The sequence below is a fragment of the Propithecus coquereli genome, unplaced genomic scaffold, assembly GCF_000956105.1.
Source record: "Propithecus coquereli isolate 6110/MARCELLA unplaced genomic scaffold, Pcoq_1.0 Scaffold235, whole genome shotgun sequence".
NCBI lineage: Eukaryota > Metazoa > Chordata > Mammalia > Primates > Indriidae > Propithecus > Propithecus coquereli.
The window spans coordinates 118,856-145,818 of NW_012147897.1; the positions used below are offsets into that span (position 1 = coordinate 118,856).

General features: G+C 35.5%; 3 protein-coding genes across 3 annotated transcripts; 2 read left to right on the plus strand and 1 right to left on the minus strand.

Moving 5' to 3' along the window:
* Nucleotides 1–8,994: 8,994 nt before the first annotated feature.
* LOC105811336 (olfactory receptor 52A5-like) lies at nucleotides 8,995–9,945 on the plus strand. Its single transcript, XM_012645515.1, has one exon. It carries the CDS (start codon nucleotides 8,995–8,997, stop codon nucleotides 9,943–9,945), a length of 951 nt encoding a protein of 316 aa, XP_012500969.1.
* Nucleotides 9,946–12,870: 2,925 nt separating this feature from the next.
* Nucleotides 12,871–13,830, plus strand: LOC105811337 (olfactory receptor 51V1-like). The gene has a single exon (XM_012645516.1). It carries the CDS (start codon nucleotides 12,871–12,873, stop codon nucleotides 13,828–13,830), a length of 960 nt encoding a protein of 319 aa, XP_012500970.1.
* An 11,008-nt stretch (nucleotides 13,831–24,838) lies between these two features.
* Nucleotides 24,839–25,789, minus strand: LOC105811338 (olfactory receptor 52A5-like). Its single transcript, XM_012645517.1, has one exon. It carries the CDS (start codon nucleotides 25,787–25,789, stop codon nucleotides 24,839–24,841), a length of 951 nt encoding a protein of 316 aa, XP_012500971.1.
* Nucleotides 25,790–26,963: the final 1,174 nt, after the last annotated feature.

Sequence of the window (26,963 nt, forward strand, 5' to 3'; positions counted from 1 at the left end):
GGTGTGTGTGTGGGGGGGTCGAGTCGCCTGGCAGAGGGTTGGTTATGTGTCCCGGATCTCAGTTCTACAAGCGGTCTCCCTCAGTTCACCCTCAGTTCCCTGTCACCTTGGCGGACAGCACCGGCGACTGAATGGAACAGGGCCACCAGAGACCGCCTGGAAACTCAGCAGAAATATCGATCTTTCTCCCTTTTCCTCCCTTTCAGAGGTGGGGCTTGAGTTGTCGCCTGGGACAGACTGTCCGAAGATTCGGGAGAAAAAGTGGCTTCGAGAGCTACTCTCCTCCTCACAGGGAGTGACCAGCTCTGCCGAGGAGGCAGCCGCATGACTCAGGCCATTGCCTGGGCAACAAGCCCTGGCATCTAGAGGCTTTGGGCTCCCCAGATGGCGGCTGCCCACCCACTGCTAGTCAGCGCTGGAGCCAACTGCACCAGGAGGGCATCCAGAGCCGGGGTCCGTTGTTGCCGACTCCCAGAGCTGCCTCCCAGAGCCGCCCGCTGAGCCCACTGCCTAGCCAACACACGGCGACTCTGGACAGATGCGCGGGAGGACTCTGTGTGTGTACCTCCCAGCGCCCACCGAACTTTCAACGATTTCCCCAGGCAGAGCCTCTTTTATGGAGTTCCCCTCCCTCGATCTGGTCCTGGTGATCTCCTGTGGCAAGAAGCTGCCTCCAACTCTCCCCTGTGGCTTGGGCAGCATCTGATCTGGGAAGCGCCTGCTCGGGTCAGTCCCTCCCCACCGATGCTGACCCAGCGCCATGCTCGGGCGAATTCAAAATGGACCCTGCTCCTATCTCCACTCCCCACCACTTGCTGGTCAGTGCTACCACTTCGCACTGACTTCTGGCACTTCCCTGCTTGCGTGGGAGTGGGATTTGGTAAAGGAAGAGTCGTCTTCCTGTGACTCATATCTCAGTGCCCGGGCCAGCCCGCCGACGGGCGCAGCCCTCCCGAGCTGCACTCCCCACTGTTTGCCCCGCACTCTCTGGTATTTGCGGCGGCTTCTCCAGTTCACCTTTTTTTCCGCAGCACTGCTTGTCCCTCACTGCTTCTCTGTAGATTGACGAAGCTGATCCTGTGGGAGAGCGTCTCACTTGTGCGTGGGTGTCTGTGTTCTTCACCTCCCACTCAGGGAGCAGAGAGCCAGGAGGTCACCCCTAATCCGCCATTTACCTCGATCTCTTGATAGCATGGACATTTTTAATGATATTGATTCTGCCAATCCATGAGCAAAGTAGGTTTTTCCATCTGTTTACATCTTCTACAATTTCTTTTTTTAGTGTTTCATAGTTCTTCCTGTATATGTCTCTTACATCTTTCGTTAAATATATTCCTAGATATTTAATTTTCCTTGAAGCTATTGTAAAAGGAATTACATTTTTGATTTGATCTTTGGCTTGACTGTTGTTGGCATATATGAATGCCACAGATTTGTGTGTATTGATTTTGTATTCTGAGAATTTGCTGAATTCATTTATCAGTTCTAGGAGTCTCTTAGATGAGTCCTTGGGGTTTTCTAGATATAATATCATATCATCAGCAAAGAGTGAGAGTTTGATCTCATCTGTCCTCATTTGGTCACCCTTAATACTCATCTCTTGCCTAATTACTGTGGCGAGGATTTCGAGCACTATATTGAATAGAAGTGGAGATAAAGGGCAGCCTTGTCTAGTTCCAGTTCTAAGCGGGAATGGTTTCCATTTTTCCCCATTCAATATGATATTGGCAGTGGGTTTCTCATAATGAGCTTGATAATTTTAAGGTATGAGAAGTCTGTGCCTACTTTGATAAGAGTTTTTATCATAAAGGTGTGTTGGACTTTGACAAATGCTTTTTCTGCATCTATTGAAAGAATCATATGGTCTTTGTTCTTGCTTTTATTTATGTGACGAATTACATTTATAGATTTGTGTATGTTAAACCAGCCTTGCATCCCTGGAATAAAGCCTACCTGGTCATGGTGAATTATTTTTTTGATGTACTGCTGAATTGTATTTGCTAAAATTTTGTTGAGGATTTTTGCATCTATATTCAGTATCCACTGTCTACAGGAAACACATCTAATCCACAAAGATGCCTTTAGACTAAAGGTCAAGGGATGGAAAACTATCATCCAGGTGAATGGAAGTCAAAAGAAAGCAGGGGTAGCTATACTAGTTTCAGATAACATAAGCTTTAAAATCGCAAAAGTATAAAAGGACGAAGATGGCCACTATATATTGGTGAAACGGAAGATCCAACAAGAAGAGTTTACAATCCTTAATATCTATGCACCCAATACACGAGCACCCAGTTACATAAAGCAAACCTTGTCTGATCTAAACAACATGATAAACAAGAACACCATAATAACAGGGGATTTCAGCACTCCACTGAATGAACTGGACAGATCTTCCAAACAGAAAATAAGCAAAGAAATAATGGACTTAAACAGAGCTTTTGAACAAAAGGGTCTGACAGATCTCTACAGAACATTCCACCCAAATAAAGCCGAATGTACGTTCTTCTCATCAGCCCACGGAACTTTCTCCAAAATTGATCACATACTAGGCCACAAATCAGACCTCAACAAATTCAGAAAAATAGAAATTATACCGTGTACTTTCTCAGACCATAGTGGTTTAAAATTAGAGTTCAATTCCAACAGAAATACTCACCACCTCACAAAGTCATGGAAATTAAACAATCTATTGTTGACTAACTCCTGGGTCAAGGAGGAAATACAGAGGGAAATCAAGAACTTCTTCAATCTAAATGATAATGGAGAAACAAGCTATCAAAACCTGTGAGATGCAGCAAAAGCATTCCTGAGAGGAAAACTAATAGCAATAAATGCTCATATCCAAAAAACAAAAAGTTTAGAAATCGACAACCTAATAAATAGAATCAAGGACTTGGAAAAGGAAGAGCAAACCAATCCCAATCCAAATAGAAGAAAAGAAATAACTAAGATCAAAGCACAACTAAACGAAATTGAGAACAAGAGAACAATACAGAAGATCAACAAAACCAAAAGCTGGTTTTTTGAAATGATAAACAAAATTGACACTCCTCTTGCTAGATTGACTAGAATCCAAAGGGAAAGGTCTCTAATAAACTCAATCAAAAACGAAAAAGGAGAGGTCACAACAGACGCCACAGAAATACAAACATTATTTTTGATTACTACAAAAACCTATATGCCCCAAAACTATATAACGAGGAAGAAATGGACAAATTCTTGGAAACATACAATCTACCTAAGTTCACCCAAGAGGTAACAGAATATCTGAATAGACCAATCTCAAGGTCAGAAATTTGAGCAGCAATCAAAAACGTCTCAAAACGTAAGTCCCGGACCAGATGGTTACACTTCAGAGTTTTACCAAACATTCAAAGAAGAACTTACACCTATACTACAGAAATTATTCCGCAACATTGAGGAAGAGGGCATCCTTCCTAACTCATTCTATGAAGCCAATGTCACCTTGATACCAAAGCCAGGAAAGGATACAACAAAAAAGGAAACTACAGACCAATATCCCTGTAACTGAAAATTTAAGGGCATTAATATATTAGTTCTTTTCAGTTTATCTATTTCTTCTTGAGTTCAAAAGCAGTTTGTGTCTTTAATGTATTTCTCTATCTTCTAATTTTTTTTAATTTATTGGAAAACGATTGCTCACAGTAGTTCATTATTATCCTTTTAATATGAGTGGAATCTGTAGTGATATTACCTCTCTAATTCTTAATATTAAAAATGTGCATATTTTACTCTATTTACAATGAATCTTGCAGGATGTACATAACCTTTATTGTTATTTTCAAACCAATATCTTTTCTATCATTGATTTTTTCTATTTTCAGTGTTCTGTTTAGCTTATGTCTGCTGTGAAATTTTTATTGCCTTTCTTCGACATGTTATGTATTTAATTTGTTCGTTTTATCATCTTTTATCTCCATGTTTGCCTCTTGATTCCTTTTAAGTGTTACATCTTCAACTTCACTGATTTTTAATGTTTAATATGTTTTTAGTCTCCTTTAGATAATATTTCATCTAAGACATTTTAGTTTTCATTTCTACTAGTATGAACTAGATCTTTTCATATCTTCTAGGCCTCTATTCAAACATTTCAGCATACAAAATACCATTATCATTATTTTCATGTTTTATTTTTTGCTATTTCTAAAATTAGTGCTAACTCTGTATTGATAGATTTTTCACCTCATTAAGTGTCATATTTATTGCTTCTTTGCAGGCATGCTAATCTTTTCACTGGAAGCTCTTAATAGATATTGTGAAATTTGCTTCTGCGGCTGCTAGATAATTTAATTCCTGATACACCTTTTTGACATTTGTTTCACAAGAAAGTTATATTACATGGAAAGAGATTGATCATTTCTGGTCTTGAATTCAAGGTTTCTTAGATTGGACAGAGTAATGTTTAATCCAATACTAATTTTCCCCAGGCAATAGTCTTCTGATTATTCTACCAAACGCTCTTGGAGTTGTAAGGTTTTCCATTCTGACATACAGGAATAGGCTCTATTCATGCTTCTGTATTAATATTATTCACAGTTATTTATGCAACTCCAGGATGATATTTTCCCCACCTCAAGCAGTTGTTTCACGTCACATGTAAGTACCAACCAGTACTATGCTGAATATTTAGGTATGGACTCCCTGCATGTCCCCAGATATTTCGTAATATGTAGCTGTCTCTTTTAGGATATTCTTTTCTTCAAAATATATAATTTTTGTATTACCAACACTCAGTTTCTTTTCATGTTCATAGAATTCACCATGCTCCTTTTCAGTTGCCTTTTCCTGTTGTAACACTGTAAATTCATTATTGTTATGTTGGAAATGATATCTCAGAATTGGAGCTGACCTTTTCCCAGTATTGAAGCATTCGGTTTTAGGAGTCATTCAGAGCCAGAATAAGTATTCTATATTTTTGTGTGTGTTATTTTTTGACCTTTCTTCTTTCAATTCTAATGCTAGGAAGAGCCCAAGACTGAGATTTACTCTCCTAAAACTTTATGGGGAGAATTGGAGTCACTGAGATTCAGGGAAGGAATATCATGAAGCCTTGTAATCCTTCATATAGGTTCCTCATAAAACCAATAATAACAATAATAACGGGTGATTGGTTAAAATTTTCGGCCTGTGAAAAGATGATTTCATCTCTTGTTCTTACTTCAGGAGAAGGATACAACAGACCTTGCCCAAGTGCTAATACAGTTTGTGTTCTCAATTTGCCTTTGAAAATGGATTTCCTTATCTGTAGGGAATATCGCATTAGCATAAGTAAGTGCATACTAGACTTACATAAGAAAGTTGGAAAATTAATCTTGTGAGTATGTGTTTCCATAGATGCCTATGAGAATTAGAGAGATATATTTAGATAAGACTCAAAGGGAGTATGGGGAACTGAACATGTAATTGTACATAAGAGGTTAGCTCTAATTAAATGTCAGCTCTATGTAGGCATCCTGAAAAGGAGGTTAATATTTTACATGGAATTTGACATGGGGCATGAGGAGTGTTAAAAAGTAGTATTGATTTTCTCTTGATCTAGTGGATATATTCCCTTTCTTTTCTTCCCTCGTCAATAGTAAAATTCTTCAAATCTTCAAATAAGGCAGGTATGTATCCTTGCTCTGGTCAACAAAGCAGTAATATTCTAAAAAAAGATGACATTTAAAAAGCAAGATGCTAAGACTCATAGGATAACTTCAGGATTTGTTCTTTGCTTTTCCCAGTTCTAGTCCCTCATTCCTCTTGCAAATATATACCTGGCAACAGGACAAGTGGATTAGCATTTGCATTAAAATTTGTATAATATTGATATGTAACAAACTCAGGGAGAATTAAACTCTAATTGCTTCATTAGTTTCCAATGGGTTGTATTTATTAAATAGTCAATCTCTCATTGAGATTGAACCAAAAGGAGGAAAATCAATTTCTGTTTAAGGATATGAGCAGTTGTTTCATGGAGATGATGCTGCGATGAGAGTTGAATATTAAATACAGTGGGAGGAAAAAAACCCTTAATAAGCAGGTAATGATCATAGAAAAGTATAAATGACTATGTTGAAGCATTTAAAAATATTTTATAGAATTTCAAAGTATAATTTTTAATGACTGGTAAGAAGTTTGTAAAGAGGATTGAAGTGAATAACAACAAAAATATAGCTCATTTTCATGTGGAACGCCATGATGTCTTTGAAAAGAACTTGCACAAAATGTTGAAAGAGCAAATCCTGTGAACATTTACCACCTGGGAAATTGACAATCATCAAATGTGAGAGAAAAGTGAACACCTCTGTGCAGGTATGGAGAGTTGAAAATGAAAACTAATTATGGAGATCTAAACCACCAGTCAGATGGGCAGCTTACTTAGTCACAAAGGGGTGTGGTGATTTTTAAAAACACAGCAAAATCCATTAGAAAATATGGTAAACGTTTGACTAAATATATTTTTCAATTAAGAATTTTATGTGTCTGTGAGTGTGTGTGCATGTGTGTGGTGTCTGTGATGGGATGGTAATGGAGATGTTGGGATTAAGGAGGTGAAGGTGAGTGGGAGGAAAGGTAAGAACTGAGAAAAAATAATTGGATCAGTCTTGAGAGTCAATATAGGGTTCCTGTCTATGAAGATTCAAAGAAGATCTGAGAGCTAAATTGATGACATAGATGCTTCTCAGTGATTACAGATTTATTACAGTTCTAGATTACCAAGTAAAGAAACTAAGAAAATGGTTAGATTATCAGAGAAGTGAGGTTTTCAAATAATTAATTCTTTGATAAACTTGGAGGAAACCATCCAATTTTACAAAAACAAAGGCTGTCTGGAAAGTATCCAGCCATTACATGTACTTTCCAGCCATGTAATGTGTTCTTGTTATAGTGAAAATGGCTGGATACTTTCCAGACAGCCCTTGTATGAGCAATTTGTGTCATTCCAAAGGAATACACATTGTGTTTATCCCTTGAACAAATGAGGTGATGATGTGTGTTGAGAGCATTATATGACTACATCTGGCCCTGAGCCACTTGGACTAAAATTAAATTGACTTAGAGAAACGACTAAAACTAGTTAACACATGTGAAAAGAATAAAACTAGTATTTTGTGTTTTTATCAGAAGCAATAGCACTATTAATTTGAAGACATGTTGTCTGGATTCATGAAAGAGTCAAATTATATGGACAATTATTCTGATGTGAAATTAAAATGTAAAGTAAAAGAGTGAAAAGAGTGTAGTGTTGTTTTGTGCTGCAAGTTTTGCAATTTTATTTTTGTTGACCCAGCCCTGCAAAGTGCCTCCATCTATAAAAAATACTCAGTAAATGGGTTCTGAGATTAACTAAATTCTGTATTAGTGGCATATCTCTGTCAATATGCAAGGAAAAAAAAAAAAAAACTTCTCAGGGATCACAATAGCCTCATTTAAATGAGTTTCAAGCCAGTGTAAAAATTGGAATATACACTAACACTTCTATAGTAGAATGAATGAAATTAAAGAACAAGAGACTGAGCTGTGTGCTAATTTCCAAAGGTGGATGGTATAAGAAAAAATAATTTAAAGAGATAAAAAATTAAAAATAGTTGCATTAGGACTATGAACAACTACACACTTTTATTAAAGAGAAAACTTTAAATGATTTAAATGTACTTCATTGTTTTAACCTATTTGTGTATTACTTTGTCAAGGAAAACTTTATTCTTTATTCTCTTTCAACTTTGGTTAGATGAGAATTTAAAAACACTTTATCCCACTCTATTGAAGTAAAGAATGACTAGAAATTTTATTATAAATCACATAAATAAGAAATATATAAAAGCTGTTTTTTTAAATTTAAAAATATATCCTCAATTGAATCATGCCGAAGAGATATAATTACCTGTTCAATATTGTTTAATGTATTTAAGTATTTTTTTCATTGTGTTAATAATTTCTGATGTATTTTATTAAACAATATTAAGAACAGTTTTTTTTCTGTACACATTTTAAATTAAATATATGTATTGGTCATATTTTGATAGCAGGAAATTTTCCTAGAAAAATAAACTGCATAATAACTTTTACATGTTGGTCCTTATTTTAAAAATCAAATTTTTCCCAGCACAAAATTTGAAATTCTAAATTTTTAAAAAAGGTTTGATTCATGGGTTAATTTTATTGCTTACCTGTAAGAGCTCTAATCTCATCCAAATTTCCATAGAAAATTTCCTTAACATCCACCTTACAATAAAGACAGGGTTTAAAAAACATACCATATCACATCTCTAAGCCTCATATGTATATTTTTATAATGAAATTTGTAATATGGCATTGTCTCCTTGAGAGTAAGGATGCTACTCTATAATTTCTTATTTATCCATTGCTTAGTATATAGTTCCTGAAATAGGGAAAAATCCCTCACCTGTTGACTGATTAAATAAATGCTTCCCGTAAGTACACAAATCGGAAGATATAAGTAATATGTCATTAAGTATCCCTATCCTATTATCGTATAAAATCAAGCTGGTGTACTACAGCATAGTTTTTAACTGATTATACACAACGACATGCCCTCACATTATTAGAAATGCATCTTCTTTCCAGCATGAGTGTGAGTATGCCTGTTAGTATATATTTGTATGTGTACATGCGTGTGTGACAGAAAGAAAGACAGAGACATATAGACACAGATACAGACACAGAGAGACATTGAGAGAGAAAGAGGGAGAGAGAGAGAGCGAGAGAGAGAGAGAGAGAGAGAGAGAGAGAAGAAAAGAGAAAAAAGAGAATGGAAATCTGAGACAAAACACAGAAGAAGTCTACGTAGCCATTCCCGGACCTCCTTAGGTAACAGTAACTGGGTATGTCTGAAAAGTCCCATGTGAAACTACATTCAATCTCTGATTGTACAAATCTAGGTGAGAAAAGGAAACAAAATGTAGACACCCAACAAATACTGCCAGCCTGAATCAGAAGCTACCGGCCAAGGAGCCCTAAGCTGACATGCTCAAGCAAAATGGCACAGTCTTCAGGCCCTCAGTGCTGACACTGATTGGGATCCCTGGCTTAGAATCTGTGCAATTCTGGATTGGGATTCCTTTCTGTACCATGTACATCATTGCTCTGTTTGGGAATTCCCTGCTCCTGGTCATCATCAAAACTGAACACAGCCTCCATGAGCCCATGTACGTCTTCCTGGCAATGCTTGGAGCAACAGACATTGTTCTCAGTACCTGCATCCTACCCAAAATGCTAGGAATATTCTGGTTTCATCTGTCGAAGATATACTTTGATGCTTGTCTCTTGCAGATGTGGCTCATCCACACATTCCAGGCTATTGAGTCAGGTATTTTGCTGGCCATGGCCCTGGACCGCTATGTGGCAATCTGTGATCCTCTGAGACATGCGACCATTTTTACCCACCAACTTCTCACTCAAATTGCGGTTGGGGTGACACTCAGAGCAGCCCTCCTGGCAGCTCCATGTCTCATCCTCATCAAATGCCAGCTGAAATTCTACCGAACCACTGTGGTCTCCCATTCATACTGTGAGCATATGGCCATCGTGAAGTTGGCAGCAGAAGATGTTCGAATCAACAAGATCTATGGTTTGTTTGTGGCTTTCAGTATACTTGGACTTGATATAATCTTCATCACTCTCTCCTACATTCGAATATTTATAACTGTCTTCAATCTTCCTCAGAAGGAAGCTAGGCTCAAGGCTTTTAACACCTGCATTGCCCACATTTTGGTCTTCCTTGAGTTTTACCTCCTGGCTTTCTTCTCTTTCTTTACACATAGATTTGGGTCCCACATTCCTTCCTACATTCATATTCTTCTGTCAAACCTTTACCTACTTGTCCCACCTTTGCTCAATCCTATAGTCTATGGAGTAAAGACCAAACAAATTCGAGATGGCATGTTTAAGATATTCTACCATAAGGATCCTTCTTGAATTTTCATTTACCTTATTTAAATAACAAAAAGTCAGTCTGGAACAACCTTGTCCTTTGTGAGACTCTGTGCTTTCTCAGGTTCACTGAATGCTAAACCATAAACTCTAGTTTTGCATTCAAGACAATAAGAGCTTGACTACTAAACAGTTTTCTTTTTTTGGTCAGAGAAATAATTGAAGCACACAGAGCTAATCAAATGTAATCAATCAATGACATAAAGGCAAAAATTGTAAAGATTGAATTATAGTTTTATCAGCTTTTTGTGATGGATATGTTTTATAAGCAACACTAAATGTTAATAGTTTAGCTTGTGACTTTTCTACATTTGAAAATATTAATGGGGTACCAATGTTTTGGGTTATATGGATTGGTTTTGTAATGCTCGAATCCTGGCTATAGGTGTGTTCTTCACCCAAACAGTATTCATTTGTACCCCCTAGGTGTGAATTTCCCATCGCCTCCATTCCCTTTCCTTCTGCTTGATTTTGGATGAATGTTATTTCCATATCTGCACATAGGTGTTGATAGATTTGTTCCAATTTACTTGTGATTGTAGGTATTGTTTGTTTTTTCATTCTTGTAATACTTCACTTAGAAGAATGGTCTCCAGTTCCATCCAGGTTAATAAAGGGGGCATTAATTCACCATTATTTTATGGCTGAGTAGTACTCCCTGGTGTACATATACCACATTTTATTAATCCACTCACTTATTGATAGACACTTGTGTTGTTTCCCCATCTTTGCAATTGTGAATTGTGCTGTTATAAATATTCAAGTGCAGGTGTGTTTTTTGTTTGTTTGTTTTTATAATGTCTTTTTTTCTTTTGAGTATACCACATTTTATTAATCTACTCATGTATTCATAGGCACTTGGGTTGTTTCCATATTGCAATTGTGAATTGTGTTCCTATGAACATTTGAGTGCAGATGTCTTTATTATAAAATGTCTTTTTTTTCCCCCTTTGGGTAGATACCCAGTAGTGGGATTGCTCTATCAAATGGTAGTTTTACTTATAGTTCTTTGAGATATCTCCATAGTCCTTTCCGTAGAGTTTGTGCTAGTTTGCAGTCCCACCAGCAGTATATGAGTGTTCTTATCTCTCTGCATCCATGCTAAAGTTTGCTGTTTGGGGACTTTTTGATAAATGTCATTTTCTCTGGAGTTAAGTTATATCTCACTGTGGTTTTGATTTGCATATCCCTGATGATTAGAGATTTTGAGATTTTTTTCATATTTTTTTGGCCATTAGTCTATCTTCCTTTGGAAAGTTATGTATACTTCTCCATCACATTTTGAGATAATTGTAGATTAACATCCAGTTAAGAAGAGTGAAGAGATTCACTACAGTAAACTCAAATTAAAGTTTAAAAAGCAAATATAACTGGGTAAATGGTACACAGGATCTCTCTGTAGCATTTCTTATAACTAGATGCAAATCTATAATTATCTCAAATTAAATAGCTTAAGCTTCTTTTTTTATTTCAGAATATTATGGGGGTACAAACATTTTGGTTAGAATTAATGCCTTAAAAAGGCCACATTTATTTTCTCTTGTGTCTTTGACTATCCAAATTTTTGGTCATATTTATCCATTGGTTTTTCTTAGTCTTGTTACTGAACACTCATTGCATTAGTCACTGATGTTTATTTTGAGTGAATCCTTATAAAGAAGAAATAGCATACTTTGAATGTAATTCCATTTCAGTGCCATTTTTCATCTTATTAGATTTATTAATTCCCCTTTTCCAAGGCTCTGATTCAGATACTTAATTACAAGGTGCGGATAATCTCTAGATGCTCATATAATTCAAATATTTTCTTCGTATTTTTAACTGTGGTATTCTTCCCCCAAAATCAAATCACTCCTTCTTAGAAATATTTTCAATAACCAAACTATACGAATCACTTCGGTAGCCCTGTATAGAGCTCCATGTGTATTCTGAAACATTAAAATTAATCCTACACACTCTAATAATTCATAGACTTTCTTAACCAAAGAAATTCACATGATGTGGCCTGATCTACTTAATGTGGAAGAGCTGCTGAAATGTCTGGGTTGTAGACATTGACCTACAAGAGGCTAGATCCACATTGCCATTTTTAGGAGTCTTTGGTTATTACAAAAATTTGGCATCCTTTACTAATTAGTTTTATTCTATCTATAGATACTTTGAAATATTTGTTTAGTACTTCTAAGTCAAAAATGCATGCCAATTATGTTAGCTTACATAAGACATAAGAGAAAACAATATTGTGAGATTCAGGAAAGGCAGAAATCTTCTGCAGAATGAAGAAGTTCATGAAAAACAGAAGTAAAGTCCAATTTAAATAGAGAAATAATTTTCAGAGGGACTAAACAATGTGAAATGTGCAAACAAGTTCAGATTCCACTTACTTTGTATATTTTCTCTTGGTTAATTTTTATGTTCTGCAAGGTTAGGTTACTTTAAGTAGTGCAGGTATTTTGGGATCTTATGACCCAAGAAAAGTGAAAGGAACAGCTGTAGTACCCAAGAAAAAATGACTTAGTTTCACATTCTCCTGAGAGTGATGTCATCCATGCAAACAATATACACCTGTGATCACACATAGTGTTACTTTAGGGATGAACCAATACTCCCAGAAGTTCAACCTGAAATCTAAATCCCAGGTGCCCACTATCATTACTGTTTCTGCATAAAACTCTCTGGTCTTCTGTCTTCCCTAGTCACTAGCACCAGAAATGCCATGTCTAGAGAAAAGATTTTTTTTGGCCCTAAAGGGTAAGGAATCGGGTCTTTATTTTGCTTAGTTTATGATATTTTGGGAAACTATATTATATTTTATTTTCCTCTCAAAAGAAGATAAACATTACTAAAAATTAGAAGATCACAAACCTATGTAATTTGTATCTATCTAGAAATATTTCCAAACCTTTATTAATGTCTGCTATCTCTATCTCAAACTTGAATAGTTCCAGATTTGTTCTCACTGGTTTTCCTGGCCTGGAAGCTGACTATCTCTGGCTCTCCATCCCTTTCTCCTCCATCTATGCCATGGTGTTCCTGGGAAACTGCATGGTGCTCCATGTGATCCAGACTGAGTCAAGCCTGCACCAGCCCATGTTCTATTTCCTGGCCATGTTGGCCCTTACAGACTTGTGTGTGGGGATGTCCACTGTGCACACTGTGCTGGGGATCCTGTGGGGTTTCATTCGTGAGATCAGCCTGGATTCCTGCATTGCCCAGTCCTATTTCATCCATGGTCTGTCCTTCACGGAGTCCTCGGTCCTCCTCGCTATGTCTTTTGACCGCTACGTAGCCATTTGCAACCCTCTACGCTACTCCTCCATTCTAACGAATGACAAAATCATGAAAATTGGGGTGGCGATATTATGTAGGAGTTCTTTACTCATACCTCCAGTCATCATCCGTCTGAAGTTCTTAAATTATTGCCGACCTCACATCCTGTCTCACTCTTTCTGCCTGCACCAAGACTTAATTCAAATTGCCTGTTCAGACATCCGCTTCAACAGTATCTATGCTTTGACTCTCGTGATCAGCAAACTGTTGTTGGATGCAGTGCTCATACTTATCTCCTATGTCATGATCCTGCATACTGTCTTAGCCATTGCTTCTCAGGAAGAGAGACTCAAGTCCTTGCAGACCTGTGTATCTCACATCTGTACTGTTTTGGTTTTCTACATCCCAATCATTGGTCTGACCATGGTGCACCGTTTTGGGAAACACCTCTCACCATTGGTTCATGTCCTCATGGGCAACATCTACATCCTTTTTCCACCCTTGATGAACCCTGTTATTTATAGTATCAAGACACAACAAATACGAAGAAGAGTCCAGAGATTGATCCTAGGTCTTAAGATCAAAAGTGAATGCATTTAAAAGTCAGCAAGTGACATAAAAAAGGGTAAACATCAAAAAGCATTAAAAATAGTTTTAACAACTTCTATTTTAATAGTATTTTACTAGTTGCAAATACCTTCCTCTTCCTTTTTCCATAATCATCCTTAGTCAGTGAAAATAACATGTGTAAATATTTTGATCAATTTTATAAATCAGAAAATGCACATATGGTGGGCTGAGAATCATACTAATGCATAAATCAGATTAGCTGCTAGAATCTATACCTTATTATGGCTAGTTGAGATAGGGTATTTTGAGATTCACTCATTATGGAAAAGGTAAATTTTACTGAATAAAGTCCATCAAGTGTTTACTAAAAGATCAACCATTATCTTAGCTTATTTTTATTACTCTAGCAACATGTATATATATTGTTTATCCAAGGCCGCTGCTATCTAGTTTAGTCATAGCGCTATATATTTGAGTGAGCATCTTAGGTAGATTGGACTATTTGACTGATTTACAAAATAGTGAATCAAACAACAAAAAATGTAACCTTGATTCTAGGTTTTTCACCAACCAAATGGATTTTTCCCCATTCCTACTGTAGAAATGGTAATTGAACTGGAGATACTAGACAGCCACTAATTTCTGGAATAGAAAGAAATAGATGTTTCTGATTATTTTGTTTACCCAAATAATAATACCAATATCAACTACCATTTGACAGCCATTTAGATCATGTTAAAATGATTACTTCGAGTCCATATTTTTATTAGTCTTATTTAAATAACTTGTCTTGGTTAAAAATAGAACCAGATCATTATTATGATCAAGTAATGTAAGCATGTTTTAATTTTATCTACCCTTTTATTATGTCCCAGATACTTTTATAAGTGCTTTATATGCGTTTTCTCAATTTAAAGACATGAGCACATAGATAAAATAACTTCCTAAAGTTTTGTCATTAGAAGCAGTGGAGCAGAGATTTGATTATTGGCAGTCTGAATCCAGAGATCACCCTCTTAGTCACAAACCTACAATGTGTCCTAATGCCTAATACATGTATTTCCTGCTTAATTTTGTGAAAATGATTGCACTCAATAAAATTATTTAAAGCCCCATGATTTTCCATTCTAAGGTTTACTGTGTTCCAGTATAGTTACTCTCTGTACTATTTTGTCCTGTAATCTCCAATAACAATTATACTTTCCTGACTCCACAATAACAGTCCATTTTCTAGAATACATTTCTTCAATTTCTTCCTAATGTGTTTAATGTTTATTTTAAGTAACAGGATATCCAGATATCTAGAACTTTTTAATAGAATGTTTTACTGAGACTCTTACACAAGGAAAGGAAATTATTTCGAGTCATCCATGTCCTAAAACAAACTTGACATGGTCCCAAGACACATTTACTTGTCTTGTTACAGTAGGGAACTTCATTTTTTTCTTAGTCCCTGCTGACGTTGTTGGCTCGGTATTTTCTCTTGAAATGATAAACCTGATAGATCCTCATTGGCTGGGACCTGACTGATACTGCGATTTAATCAGGGGCTCTCACAACACCCACGGTGTCTATGGTTCCAAGCTCACTTTGCCCCTATCATGGCAATTCAATTATTTTAAAGGTATACATATGGACCTTGACTAGTCTTAGGAAATATTGCTTTTGTAGCTAGTGGGTTTTTTTTTTTCTTTAAAGTCAATCTCTCGTTTTAACTAAAGTGTGGTTACTTCCCCTTTTCTGTTTATTATCTTATTTGTCAATCAGCTCATTTTCAGGTTTCTTTAGCCCTTCTATAAACTTACTGATCACTAAAGAGTCACTTTCGGCTTTCATAAATTTAGAGCTAACATTCAGAGTTCACACTGTGCCAATAGACATGATGTTTGACAATGACCCATGCCTTATCCATTTAATTTGATCTTCAGAATAGTGGTATAGATAATATCCTGGTCTTGGAATTACAGTGCAAAAATATTAGGGCTCCTGAATCTGCTGACACAGGCTCCTGGTGAAAAGGAATGGTTTTGTAAATTTTATTTCAATATATAGGTCAATATTTCAGCATCTATACAAACCTATAACTCAAGCTGATCCATGGCTCCCAGAGGCCTGTGCTAGTGAAATGATTTTTGTTTTCAACGTGTGTGTCTGTCTGACAAACTAGCTAGAAGTTAAATTTCTGACCTAATGTATGAGGGAGTGATCAGAACTCATGAAGTTCCTATTTCCATAGGAAGGCACATCCCAAAATTTGAAAGATGGAAACTTTCCAAAGTGGTGACCAGCAGAGGGAAAGCTTTCAGGATTATTTTGGCCTCAAAAGGAGACAGTTATGAGCAATAATTGCTACATATGGGAGAGGCTTAGTTTGGGAAAGGTAACACCAGTAGTTTTCTTACCTTGTAATAACATAGTTTCGATTTTGTGTCAACATAAACCTGCCCTTATTAAATGATTTGGGAAAGATTTTTCCTTTACTGTTTTCTGAGAAAAGTTAGAATAGAATTCATATTGTTTTCTTCCTAAATATTTGATTGTATTTCCCTTGTAAATCCACCTAGGCCTGGCAAATTCCTTGTTATAGAGTTTGCAATAACAATTTCTCTAGTAGATATGAGGCTGCTTAAATTCTCAATTTATTATGGAAGAAGCATTGGCAGTTTGTGTATTACAAGGTATTTTCCTATTTTATCTAAGTTTTTAAATATAGTGGAGTAAATTTTATCATAATATTCCCTAATTATATATTTGTTTATTTGTATTTTTTCCTGAAAATTTTGGCTAAGTTTGTCAATTATTTGATCTTTTCAAAGAACTATTTCATACTCTAATTCTTCTAAATTCCAAGGAGATATATGTAACATGCAACAATAAAAGAATAATATTACTCTATATGAACATGTATCAACATAGCCCTAAAACAGACCTCAAAGCTTAAAAACAATCCCAGGGCAACATGTAGACCAAAACCAATCTGTGACTATAGAAAAATTTGAAAATTGTTATAAAGTTAATTTGTCTTTCTCACTACCCACTACTGGAACAAAATATACATTGTTTCTACCAAATTTGTTAAATGTTTTGAGTACGTATTACTGTGTTTTTAAGAAGTATCTTATAAAGTTAGGGTTACCATGGAGAACAGAGGTCCTGATGTCATCGAGTGCATGCTGCAACTATCTCTCACCACTAAAGTGTTTCAGATACATAACAGGTTCATGGTAAAAATGGCATGTTTTCCAAGAATTTGATTTACTGATAATATAAAATATTACGGTCATATTTAGACAATTTAGTCATTCACAATTTTTCTTCATCAAGGTTAAATATAAAACAAGAATGAGTGCATTTATTCAACAGATTGAGTGATTTTGCGAGCAAAGTACTACCGTGGATGCAATGCTGAACAAATTAAACACTGTTTAAGATACGGTCAGCCCTCCATATCCATGGTTTCAGCATCCGTGAATGGAACCAACTTCACTTAAAAAATATTTGGAAAATACATGTACTGAACATATACAAATATTTTTTCTTGTCATTAATCCAAACAATACAATATAGTAATAATTTGCATTGTATTAAATATTAGAAGTAATCTAAAAATGATTTAGAGTATATGGGAGGATGTATAGGTGTGTATTCAAATATCATGCCATTTTATATCGTGGAACTGAACATTCTTGGATTTTGGTATCTGTGGGAGGTCCTGAACCAATCCTTTGCATATATCAAGAGATGACTGTATAGAGTCTACATTTTGAAGGTGATGGGGAAGGTGAAGGATGACAATACATTATAAAATACATAAAATACTTATCTGTTTTTACCAATTCTATAAGGAAAACAAGATATATAGAGATCTAATTAAGATAGAATTGTATATTTTCTTATATCATTAAGATAGAATAAGAAATATAAACAGTGTGGTCTGGGAAGTTCTGTCTTTCAAAGAATTATCAATTCCAAGTGATTGGCAGGCTGATGTGAGCTTTTTCTCCAAACTATAACAGGTGCACTTTAACCAATTCTACCATTTGGATACTTGTGTAAAGTTTTTTGAAGAACTCATATCTAGAATTTTGGAAAATCATATTTGAGCTAAGAATTCTATAATTGTAAAATTATTCATGCTTGACAACAAATTCATAATAAATATTCTCAAACAGGCATGATTTGATTCTCCTGTAACCCTCCCACAAAATGCCCTAAAATATCTTCCATTTGGGGGATAGAAAAATGAGAATAAAGTGTTAAAAAATACTTTCAGGAGGCAAAAAAATCAATCAAATATAAAGCCTGAAAAATTTCTTAAGTAAATAATCATTAAATGGGAATTTATATAATATAATAATTTGGATATAAGATTAAATATTCTATGATGAAAACAACAGAAATATCTATAGGAAAGGCAGAATAAAATAAGTTAATGTTAAAGCTATATATCTCATCTTCAAAAAGAGAGAACTGATAGATATAATTTATTTAAAATTTTTAATTTATTTTTATTTAAAAAGTATTATTTAAATATTCACATAATATTGGTATAATTAGAAATATTCTTTCTTAATTTGTATGCAAATATGATATGTGTATGGTTCCACATATAAATATGTATTTACATCTATATAATTGATATTGCAGGATATGTATCATTCTGCAATTCACAGTTTCTCTTCGAAATATCTTTGATTTATTTTTATATAAACACTTAGTTATAACGTGTGGTATAATAATTCCACTATATTGTATTTTTAGGATATATACAACACATTCATCTGGGCATTTACACTATTTTACTTTTTCACCATGCATTATTCTGTGAGCACATATACTCACTTTTGTGAGTTTGCATGCATACTTGTACTAGTGAACATATAAAATCCATTTATTAGGTAATTATCAATTATTATTTTATTATGTTCTCTGACATTGCATTCCTGTTTTTGTTTCCTGATAAATACATTTTACTGTTGCCAGTAACATCAATAATTATTGCCCCTATGGAGATAAAAGTGGAGTCCACAGTGCCATAATGCAATGACCTAGGAAATAACTGCTACTTTTACTTTACATAGGAAGAAGTATGGATTTTTGTCTATATCCATGGTGTTAATTAACATGTAGACTGATCATTTTGAAATCTATCTCTGGTAAAATCTTCGTTTTATCTCCATGTGGAGAAATTAAAATGATTTCATGCTACAAGATTATCTACAGTCATTATGTCTCATAATGTCTGATAATAGTGTAGAAAGGAAGAAATAAAGAATCTTTTTTCTCTCTCCTGCAGGTGCAGTGTTCTGGGGATGCAGGTTGATTATACAACTGCTAAAGTAACAATAATAAGCAACATGCTTTTATTTTCATTTTATGCTAGGCATTGTTTTAGAAGATATATATTAATCATCTCATTTAATCCTTTTGAAAAATTTGTAAAGTATATAATATTTTATGCCCAATATAAATATAAGCATGCATAAGCCCAGAAACAGTAAATAGTTTTGACCAAACCAGACATCTGGAATTGAAAACTTGAACTCAGAGCCCAAATTCTCAATTTATAGATCTTGATGCTAGATATGTATTATTTTCTCTGAAGTACAGATGTAATATGACAGGAAAAGAGGATTAAAAGTTTTAGGTTGATTTGGGATTTTGTTTTTCATTTCCTTAGTGTGTGAGGGTGGATTGTATCTTTAGTTCCCCTATTTTTCCATGTGAATATAAAATTATAATTAGCTATTGAATTATTATGTTTTAAGCCTGCTGTGAAGCTATTACAAATAAAATAAAGGTGTCTTTGGTCTAATGTTACCTTGAACAAAAGCAACATAAAGAGTAAGATTTTAATATTGTCTCATTTTCACAAAGATTTACTGTTATTGTCATTCCTAATGCTAGCATGATACAAAGTGTCCATTATAACTTTAGGTTCTCTTCAGATGTGGAGTTATTTAAAAGAAATAAAGAACTAACCTATTTATTCTATAGCAACAAAATGTCTTGCTCAAGGGAAAGCCCTGGGTAACTCTCTCCTGAATTTGGTCTAAACTCCATAAATGATAGGGTTGAGAGTGGGTGGTACCACTATGTAAAGATTAGCAAGGAGGATATGTATATGGAGTGGTAGCTGTGGCCCCAAAATTGGTGAGCAAAGAAAGAAAAGAAAGCTTGTGTATAGAACAGGAGATGACACACACACATGAACAGCAAATACCAAGAGCCTTGATTCAGGCATCTCGAGAAGGAATTCTAAACAGCACAAAGTATAAAGACATAGGAGATGATGATAGCACCACATCCAGGCATGTGGAAAAGAGGGCCACAATCACCCCACAGCAGATGTTGCCTTTGATGCTATCACAGGCCAGCCTGGCAATGCCCGTATGCTCACAACATGAATGAAGAATAACGTTCTTTCCACAGTATGTAAGCCAATAAACCAAAAAAACCAAAAGGAGGTGCAGATGAAGAAACTCCTGGTCACAGAGGCAGTACCCATTTTTCCAATGACCGAAGGGGTCAGAATGGCCACGCACCTTAGTGGATAACAGATATAACAGTCAAATGCCATGGCCAGCAATACGGCAGACTCTGCCACAAAGATGAAGTGTAGGAACAATATCTGAGACACACGGCTACCAAAAGAAATACCCACAGCTGGAAACCAGATGATTGCTAGCATCATTGGTGTGGTGACTGTAAAGAGAAATATATCTGCTAGGGCCAAAGTGGAAACAAAAACGTACATGGGTTCATGAAGACTGCACTCAGTGAAGACTGGGAATAATAAGAGGATATTGCCTACAACAGCTACTATGGACATGGGCCAGATGGGGATGAAGATCCATGTGAGTGCATCTCCCATTCCTGGGATCCCAAGCATGGTGTACCAGGTGTCTCTGAGATGGATAGGATTTGAAGAGGTTCTCGTCTTTTACTCTATCCTCAAATTGGATCCTGGAATGGAAGAAAGTAAAGAAAGAAAGAGAGAGGGATAGAGAAAGAGAGAGAGATGTTGATATTGTACCAAAGTAATTGTCTTAAAAAATGATTGGTGATCACATATGATTAAGGATGATATGCCAGATAAAAATAATAAACTTTACTGGTTATATATTATCGTCTAAGCACTACACTCAATACTTCATTCTTATCAACTTAACATCAAATGTGAAAGTCTCTGTAGGCTCTTGCACATCATTGTGTTCCTCCTTGTCTGACTGGTCATTTCTGGTTAACTATCACATTCTTTTTCTGTAATACTACTGTGGTCTTTTTGGAAGCTCAAGACCACTTAATGAATGACAATTATCATTTCTGTAATTAATTTAATATGAAGACTTTCATAAAGATACTGCCTTTTTTCTTTTTCCAGTACTACACTTAAAGAAAAAAAGAAATAGATGTGGAGGTACTTCTTGCTTTGCACAGTGCTGTGCTAACTTAATGTTGTGTATATTTGAAATGTTTTTTTTCATTTTACACAGTTACCGTATGCATGTGTTTCTGTTAAACCAGTGCTGTGCAAAGAAAGCACTTATATAGCATTAATCTAACTCGGGAGACAGTGTCCTCTCATCTTCCACATACTATGTTTTTACCTGTGTTCTGTCCAGCCTACCCTGTATTTTTCCTTCCATTTGTTTCTTCTAGCTTGAATTTGTATTTTATTCTTTCCTTCCATTCTCCTTCTTTTCCTTTTCTACCAAAATTGAATAATATTACTGCAGAAAGGAAAAAGGCAGCTTATAGATAAGAGTAACAAAACAAATGAGTTGCAAATGCATGCAAGAATTAAATAAGTTAATGAACATTTCTTTAAGGTTACTCTGTGTATGATCTTAATACTATGCCAAAGAAGGAATCAAATATTAATACAAAGCATAAATATTCTCTGTTTCAAGGATCTCATATCCTTGTGAGGACCCTCAAACATGGACACAAATAACAACCCCTCAAAGCAGACTGAGGTGGGAATTATGTGAGGTCCTCAATCACATGAGTATAGCCACAACAAGAAGACACTTCTTTTCATTAGGAGGATGGGGCAAAGATTTATGGAGATGTTATCATTAGGTACATTTATAAGCAAAACTATAGGCGTTAAGAGAGAAACATTTGAAAAGAACAAGAAAGACAAATAAAAAGCTCACATTAGGAATGTAAATCATAGTACATATCAAGTCTCCTAATATATTGAGGGCTTACAGACATGAGAGCTATGACTGGACAAGAAAGTTGGGACTTGAAGATTAAGAGATTTGAAAGTAAAACAAAGACTTTATGTATAGTTCTCTATACTAAAGGTTAACTTATTATTCAAAATTTTTACTATGTTTGTAATATTTACCAAAGTTTTAAGTAGAATATAATGTGATCAAAGTATAAGCTTTATCATTTCAGAGAGCTTTCCTAATTGTGTGCTATTTTCTATTATTTTCTTCCCAATTATACATAAATACAATTTTTAATTGCATAGTTTGCATTGTTATTTTTCAATAAATCTTAAATTCTATGATGGTTATGAGTATGTTTTTAGCATCTAGTATTAATCAAATATGCACCTAAACTATTGATGTAGTTTTGTGATCTTAACGGTGGCTTGTTTATATCATCTGTGAAGAGGCCTGGAGTGAAAGTTGCTATGCAATTATGAAAGTTGTTTTCCACAGCTTGTTGAGAATTGAATAGTTTTTCTTGCAAGAAGTGGTCCAAAGCCTGGAGGAAGTGGTAGTCAGTTATTGCAAGGTCTGGTGAATATGGTGGATGCAGAGAGTTTCCAAGTGTAGCCTCTGTAGTTTGAGCAGCACTGTTTGTGTGGCATGTGGTAGAGTGTTGCCTTCCCAGAATATTGGCATGTCTCTATTGACCAATTTTGACTGCTTAATTGCAAGCAACCTCATCATTTCATCCAACTGGTGGCAGTAGACATCCACTGTAATTGTTTGACCCTGTTTCATGAAGCTATAGTGGATATAACAGTGTGGGACCACCAAACAGACACCATTAACATTTATTGATGAATATTTGGGTTTGGATTGTGTTTTGGCATTTCATCTTTATCCAATCACTCTGCCAAACATTTGAGATTGTCAAAAATAATCCATTTTTTATCACATGTAACAATATGGTGTATAAATGGTTTGCCTTTAAGTCACGACGTAAAGAAAGGCAAGCTTCTAGATGACCTCTCTTCTGATGCTCATTTACTTCCGTGGTACCCATCTATCCAGCTTCTTTACCTTGTTGATATGTTTCAAATGGTTCAATATTGTTGGAATAGTAACCTCAAACCTTGCGGCTAATTCACACATAGGTTTAAATGGATTTGATTCCACTACAGCTTTTAGCTCGTCATTATCCACCTTGGTCTCAGGTAGCCCACGTGGCTCATTTTCAAACTTAAAATCACCAGAATGGAACTTCTCAAGCCATTGTTGTACTGTGTGTTAATTACCTAATTCCTTCCCAAACACTTCGTTGGTATTTCTATCTGCTTATTCAGCATTTGTTCCATGATGGAATTCATATTCGAAAATAAGATAAATTTTTGACTTATCCATGGTTTCATAAAAATTGCTCTAAAAAAACTTTGAAAGATGCTCACAAGCCAAACTGTGCATTTGAAAGAATGAGAATATACCTTCATAACAGAAATAAAACAAGAAGTGTCAAAGTCAAATGTCACAGACATCAAATGTCAAACTTAGCAGTTAAGGAAATCAGACATTTCATATTTAATAACCTAATTAGCTTTTTTGAGTAAATATGGTTTACAAGGCAGCGATGTGGATTGAATAAGAGGAACATAGATAGTTGGAGTGCTTCTAGGAAGTTGCTGCAACAGACCAGAGCAGAATCATGAACATGAACTTAACAGTGAAAATATAATGGAAAAATGTGCATAATTTTCAAAAGAAGATAAACTAATGGCCAACAAATATTTGAAAAAATAATCAACATCTCTAATCATCAGGGAAATATAAATCACAACCACAATGAGATATCACTTAACTCCAGTGAAAACAGCTTTTATCAAAAAGTCCCCAAACAACAAATGCTGGCATGCATGAGGAAATAGCAACATTCATACACTGTTGGTGGAACTGCAAACCAGTACAACCTCTATGGAAAGAGTATGGAGATACCTCAAAGAACTACAGGTAGAACTACCATTTGATCCAGCAATCCCACTACTGGATAATTACCCAAAGGAAAAAAAGACATTCTATAAAAAAGACACTTGCACTCGAATGTTTATAGCACCACAATTCACAATTGCAAAGATGTGGAAACAACTCAAGTGCCCATCAATTCATGAGTGGATTTATTAATATGTGACGTATGTACACCATGGAATACTACTCAGCCACATAAAGCAATGGCGAACTAACATATCTTATATTGAGATGGGATGGAACTGGAGACCATTCTTCTAAGTGAACTATTACAAGAATAGAAAAAAAAAAAAAACACATGTACTCACGATTAATTGGAACTAATCGATGAACACTTATGTGCACATATGGAAATAACATTCATTAGAAAGCCACCAGGAGGGTGCAGGGAGGAGGGGATGGGTAAATTTATATCTAATATATACAATGAACACTATTTGGGTGACGGACATACCTATAGCTGGGATTCAAGTATTACAAAAATGATCTATGTAACATAAAATGTTTGTATACCCTTAATATTTTTAAATATAGAAAAACAGAGTCTAACATATTAACATTCATTGTTGCTTATAAGACATATCCATTACTGAGAGCTGATAAACTATAAACTAATCTGTACAATTTTTGCCCTTATGACATCAATTGATTACATTTGATTAGCTCTGTGTGCTTCTATTAACTCTGTAACCAAAACAAAGGAAACCGTTTAGGAGTCAAAGACTTATTGTCTTAAATGAAAAACTAGAACTTTATATTTTGCACTCAGTGAACCTGAGAATGCACATATTCATCAAGAACAAGGTTGTTTCAGAGTGACTTTTTCTTATTTAACTAAGATAGATGACAAATCAAAGAGGATACTTATGGTAGAATATCTTGGACACTCCGTCTCGAATTTGTTTGGTCTTCACTCCATAGACTATAGGATTGAGCAAAGGTGGGACAAGTAGGTAAAGGTTTGACAGAAGAATATGAATGTAGGAAGGAATGTGGGACCCAAATCTATGTGTAAAGAAAGAGAAAAAAGCCAGGAGGTAAAACTCAAGGAAGACCAAAATGTGGGCAATGCAGGTGTTAAAAGCCTTGAGCCTAGCTTCCTTCTGAGGAAGATTGAAGACAGTTATAAATATTCGAATGTAGGAGAGAGTGATGAAGATTATATCAAGTCCAAGTATACTGAAAGCCACAAACAAACCATAGATCTTGTTGATTCGAACATCTTCTGCTGCCAACTTCACGATGGCCATATGCTCACAGTATGAATGGGAGACCACAGTGGTTCGGTAGAATTTCAGCCAGCATTTGATGAGAATGAGACATGGAGCTACAAGGAGGGCTGCTCTGAGCGTCACCCCAACCCCAATCTGAGTGAGAAGTTGGTGGGTAAAAATGGTCGCATGTCTCAGAGGATCACAGATTGCCACATAGCGGTCCAGGGCCATGGCCAGCAAAATACCTGACTCAATACACTGGAATGTGTGGATGAGCCACATCTGCAAGAGACAAGCATCAAAGTATATCTTCGACAGATGAAACCAGAATATTCCTAGCATTTTGGGTAGGATGCAGGTACTGAGAACAATGTCTGTTGCTCCAAGCATTGCCAGGAAGACGTACATGGGCTCATGGAGGCTGTGTTCAGTTTTGATGACGACCAGGAGCAGGGAATTCCCAAACAAAGCAATGATGTACATGGTACAGAAAGGAATCCCAATCCAGAATTGCACAGATTCCAAGCCAGGGATCCCAATCAGTGTTAGCACTGAGGGCCTGAAGACTGTGCCATTTTGCTTGAGCATGTTGACTTGGGGTTCCCTCACTGGTAGCTTCTGATTCAGGTTGGCAGTATTTGTTAGGTGTCTCCCTTTTGTTTTCTGTTCTCACCTAGATTTGTACAATCAGAGATTGAATGTGGTTTCACATGGGACTTTTCAGACATACCCAATTACTGCTGAGTTAATTAAGTCGGTCTAGGAATGCCTATATAGTTTTCTTGTTTGTTTTATCTCAGATTTCATTTCTCTCTCTCTCTCAATCTCTCCCTCAATCATCGTCTGCCTCTCTCTATGTTTCTCTGTGTCTCTATCTGTGTCTACGTCTCCCTGTCTTTCTCTCTGTCACATACACACATTCGCACACAAATAGATACCTACAGGCATACCCACACTCATTCTGGAGAGAAGACACATTTCTAATAATGTAAGGACACGTGGTTTGTGCATTATCAGTTAAAAACTATCCTGTAGAACGCCATCTTGATTTTATTTGATAATAGGCTCGGGGTACTTAACTGATGTATCACCTGTATCTTCTCATTTGTGTACTTACAAGAAGCATTTATTCAGTCAGTCAATAGGTCAGAGAGAGAAAATAAAAGGGATTTTCACTATTTCAGGAAGTATACTAAGCATTGGGAAAAGAAGAAATTACAGAGTAGCATCCTTACTCTCAATGAGACAATGTCATATTACAAGTATTCTCTTAAAAATATACATATGAGGCAGTTAGATGTGATGTGGTATGTTTTTTAAACCCTGTCTTTATCCCAAAGGTGGATGTTAAGGAAATTTGCCATGGAAACTTGGATGAAATTAGAGATCTTAGAGGTAAGGGATGAAAATGACACATGAATCAAACCTTTTTATGAAAATTTAGAATTCTAAATTTTGTGCTAGGAAAAATTTAACTTGTTAATGTCCAAAAGGTAAAAGTTGTTATGCAGTTCATTTTTCTAGAAAAATTTTCAACTATCCAAATTTGATCAATATCTTTGTTTGATATATGAACAGGAAAAAAAACCTGTTCTTAATCAATATTTTATTATAAAACACATCAGAATTTATCAACACAAGGAATAAAAATACTTAAATACATTACATACATTACACAATGTTGAATAGGTAATTATATTGTTCAGTGAGATTCAATGTAGAACATGCTTTTTTCATTAAAAATAACAAAATTTATATTTTT

Bases quoted from the DNA above. Each gene is read 5' to 3' on its own strand.
- LOC105811338 (XM_012645517.1), bottom strand. From the start codon at position 25,789: ATGCTCAAGCAAAATGGCACAGTCTTCAGGCCCTCAGTGCTAACACTG.
- LOC105811336 (XM_012645515.1), top strand. From the start codon at position 8,995: ATGCTCAAGCAAAATGGCACAGTCTTCAGGCCCTCAGTGCTGACACTG.
- LOC105811337 (XM_012645516.1), top strand. From the start codon at position 12,871: ATGTCTGCTATCTCTATCTCAAACTTGAATAGTTCCAGATTTGTTCTC.